This window comes from Carlito syrichta, unplaced genomic scaffold (assembly GCF_000164805.1).
Source record: "Carlito syrichta isolate Samal-C Ts95f unplaced genomic scaffold, Tarsius_syrichta-2.0.1 Scaffold301888, whole genome shotgun sequence".
Taxonomy (NCBI): Eukaryota; Metazoa; Chordata; class Mammalia; order Primates; family Tarsiidae; genus Carlito; species Carlito syrichta.
This window is the reverse complement of record NW_007245984.1, coordinates 92,471-95,563: the sequence shown is the minus strand read 5'-3', so window position 1 is coordinate 95,563 and position 3,093 is coordinate 92,471. Positions and strand designations below refer to the sequence as shown.

At 50.9% G+C, this 3,093-nt stretch overlaps 1 protein-coding gene across 1 annotated transcript in view; it reads left to right on the top strand.

The window, feature by feature from the left end:
- Positions 1 to 674: 674 nt before the first annotated feature.
- Positions 675 to 3,093, top strand: part of CHRNA9 (cholinergic receptor nicotinic alpha 9 subunit) — a 16,224-nt gene continuing 13,805 nt past the window's right edge. The window contains exons 1-3 of the mRNA XM_008055586.1: positions 675 to 738; positions 1,037 to 1,182; positions 2,791 to 2,945. Of these exons, the coding sequence (XP_008053777.1) occupies positions 675 to 738; positions 1,037 to 1,182; positions 2,791 to 2,945 (365 nt within the window). The remainder of the gene's footprint in view (positions 739 to 1,036; positions 1,183 to 2,790; positions 2,946 to 3,093) is intronic.

Below are 3,093 nucleotides of genomic sequence, written 5' to 3'. Positions count from 1 at the left end.
CAACAGAGCGAGACCTCATCTCTACAAAAAATCAAATTAATGGGGTGTAGTGGTGCCTGCCTATAGTTCTGGATGCTTGGGAGGCTGAAGCAGGAAGATCGCTGAGCCCAGGCTGTGGTGAGCTGAGACTGTGCCACTACATTCCAGCCTGTGTGACAGAGCGAGACTCCGGCTCAAAAAAGAAAAAGTAAAAGGGGGTACAGAGCCTTTCTGGATGGCTGAGCAATGGCCGACTCTGCCTAGCTTCCCTGAGTGGCTGGACTGAGGCCGAAAGCGCCCATCCTCTCAAGTGGAGTCTCTGGGGTGCCAGGCGTACCCCTGACTCCTGCCATTTTTCTCTCTTCCCTGGTCCGAATGTTCCTGCTGAGGGTGACTGGGCACTATCAACCGAGGTCCACCCCCCAGCACTGCACGGCCAGACCTAAGTCCCCTGGTTTCCTCCCAGCGTCTCAGCTACCAGAGCTGCCAGGTTCAGATTACGGGGGGGGGGACGGGGAGGCGGTTGCCAGGTCTCAGGACCTTGGTCCTCCATGCAGGGCATGCCTGAGCTCTCCCTCTGCCCCGTGGCACTGTGGCGTGTGACTCTTAGTGCCCAGACCCTTACACCCACAGCAGCAGGTGAGGTCCCTGCTGCCAGCCTCCTGGCTGGGACTTCATAGAGGCTCAGGAGTAAAATGAACTGGTCTTGTTCCTGCATTTCCTTTTGCTGGATTTACTTTGCTGCCTCCAGACTGAGAGGTGAGAGGCTGGTGGCGTGTCATCCTCTTGGGTCACTGGGGCTCTTGCTTTGGTGAGAGGTGGGGTGGGGCGGGGAGGACGGAGTGAATGGATGGTTCAACCGCGTAAAAGGGTCTGGTGCTCCCTCCTGACTCAGGCTGATCTGGGCAGGGCACACCAGACCAACAACTCGGCTGCCACCCAAGGCTTGTCTCCCGCCTGTGCTGAGCTGTCCCTCACTTTAGAACGTGGTCTGGTGTTCTCTGTCTTGAAATACACACACCCTCAGAACGTTGACCCAGACGCTCTTTCTGGGCAGTGGTAGAGACGGCAGATGGAAAATATGCGCAGAAGTTGTTTCATGACCTTTTCGAGGACTATTCCAACGCTCTTCGTCCCGTGGAAGACACAGACAAGGTCCTGAATGTCACGCTGCAGATTACACTTTCCCAGATCAAGGACATGGTGAGTAATGCACAGAGCGACTCTCTGGAATGGTTCTTAGAATGAAAATGGCCAGGCTGTCCCCAGGGAACAGCGTCACTGGGAATCCCACAGGGAATGAGCACAGCTCTATGGGCAAGGCGGTGGGAGAGGAGAATGTCAGAAGGAAGCTTCTGCCAAGTGAATCAGTGTCACTGAGGGTTACACAGTCCTGGTCACTAACTGCCACAGTCCTAGATAATCCAAAGAAAGATGACGTTACGGATTGTGTGCCTCTGTTTCTTTGAAATGGCCAAAGTAGTTAAGTCCAGGGAGACAGAAAGCTAAGTTGTAGTTGCCAGGGTCTGGGGGGCAGGGTGGGGACAGGAAATGGCCAGTGATTTCTCAGTGGTTATGAGGTTTCTCTCTCGGCGGGGATCGAAATGTTCTTGATTCGATTCAGTCAGTAGTGATGGTTGCATGACATTGTGAAGGTATTGGAGACCACTGCATTGCTCTCTTCTAAACTAGTTAAAATGGTGACTTTTATGTTATGTGAACTTAATCTCAATTTTTGAAAAAGAAAGGTGGGCTGGGCTCAGTGGCTCAGTGGCTCAGCCTGTAATCTCAGCACTTTGGGAGGCCAAGGCTAGTGGATTGCCTAAGCCCATGGGTTCGAGACTCGCCCAGGCAACTTGGCGAGACCTCATCTCTACAGTAAATCGAAAATTAGCCGGGCATGGTAGCATGCACCTGTAGTTCTGGCTACTTGGAAGGCTGAGGCAGAAGGATCGCCAGAGCCCAGCAGGTTGATGCCGGGATGGCCGTGAGCATGCCACTGCCCTCCAACCCGGGCGATAGAGTGAGACTCCAACTCAAAAAAGAAAAGAAAGGTGGTGTTTTAAGATGGCATAGCTCATTTAGTGCATATATGGATTTTTAAAATTTAATTAATTAATTTATTTATTGTAGAGATGAGTTCTCACTATGTTGCCCCGGCTGATCTCAAACATCTGGGCTCAAGCATTCCTCTTACTGTGGCCTCCCAAACTTCCAGGATTTTAGGCAGGAGCCACTGTGCCTGGCCTGTTCTTTTTTTTTAGGTTGGAAGATATAGTTAATTTAGAAAGTAAATTGGAGACCAAGAGAAAGAGAGAGAGAGAGAGAGACAGAAGATTTACCTCCCCAAAGTAGGGCAGGGTGCCAAAGCCAGGAAAACACGGCCCAGTCAAAACTCAACAAGAATAGGCTGGAGCTTAACAAAAGAAGGCCCCAGTTCTTATATATATACTTAATTAAACAGTTTGATGAAGCTTGAAGGGTTTTTTTCAGTCTGTTGTAGCTATCTCCTGCCTTCCTCGTTCAAATGCATTATTAGTTGATCAATTTTTCAGAGAAATCTGAGCAGTTGATCCACACACAAATCTGAAGACTTCAACATTTATTCACTTTACATTCTGAACTCCAAATCAAGGACAAAAATAATGTGGCCTTGGTAGTCGGGCAAGGGGACAGGATGAAAAAGCACTCACGTATTGAAAACAGAGAGGTGCTCTTGAAATTCTCGTTGTGAGGCGCGAGTGTCCCAAAGGCAGAGGATGCTTGGAGGAAGTGTTGGGGCACACAGTCACGTCTGGGTTCATTGCACAGGACGAGAGGAACCAGGTTCTGACCGCCTACTTGTGGGTCCGCCAAATCTGGCATGATGCATATCTCACGTGGGACCGAGACCAGTATGACGGGCTGGACTCCATCAGGATCCCCAGCGACCTGGTGTGGAGGCCGGACATTGTCCTGTACAACAAGTGAGTGCAAGTCAAAACGAGGCGTCTCAGCGTCTCAGGATGAACTTGGTAATTTGATAAGAGTGCAAACATCGCTGGGCTCGGTGGCTCAGCCTGTAATCCCACGCCTTGGGAGGCTGAGGTGAGTGGATTGCCTGAGCCCGCGGAT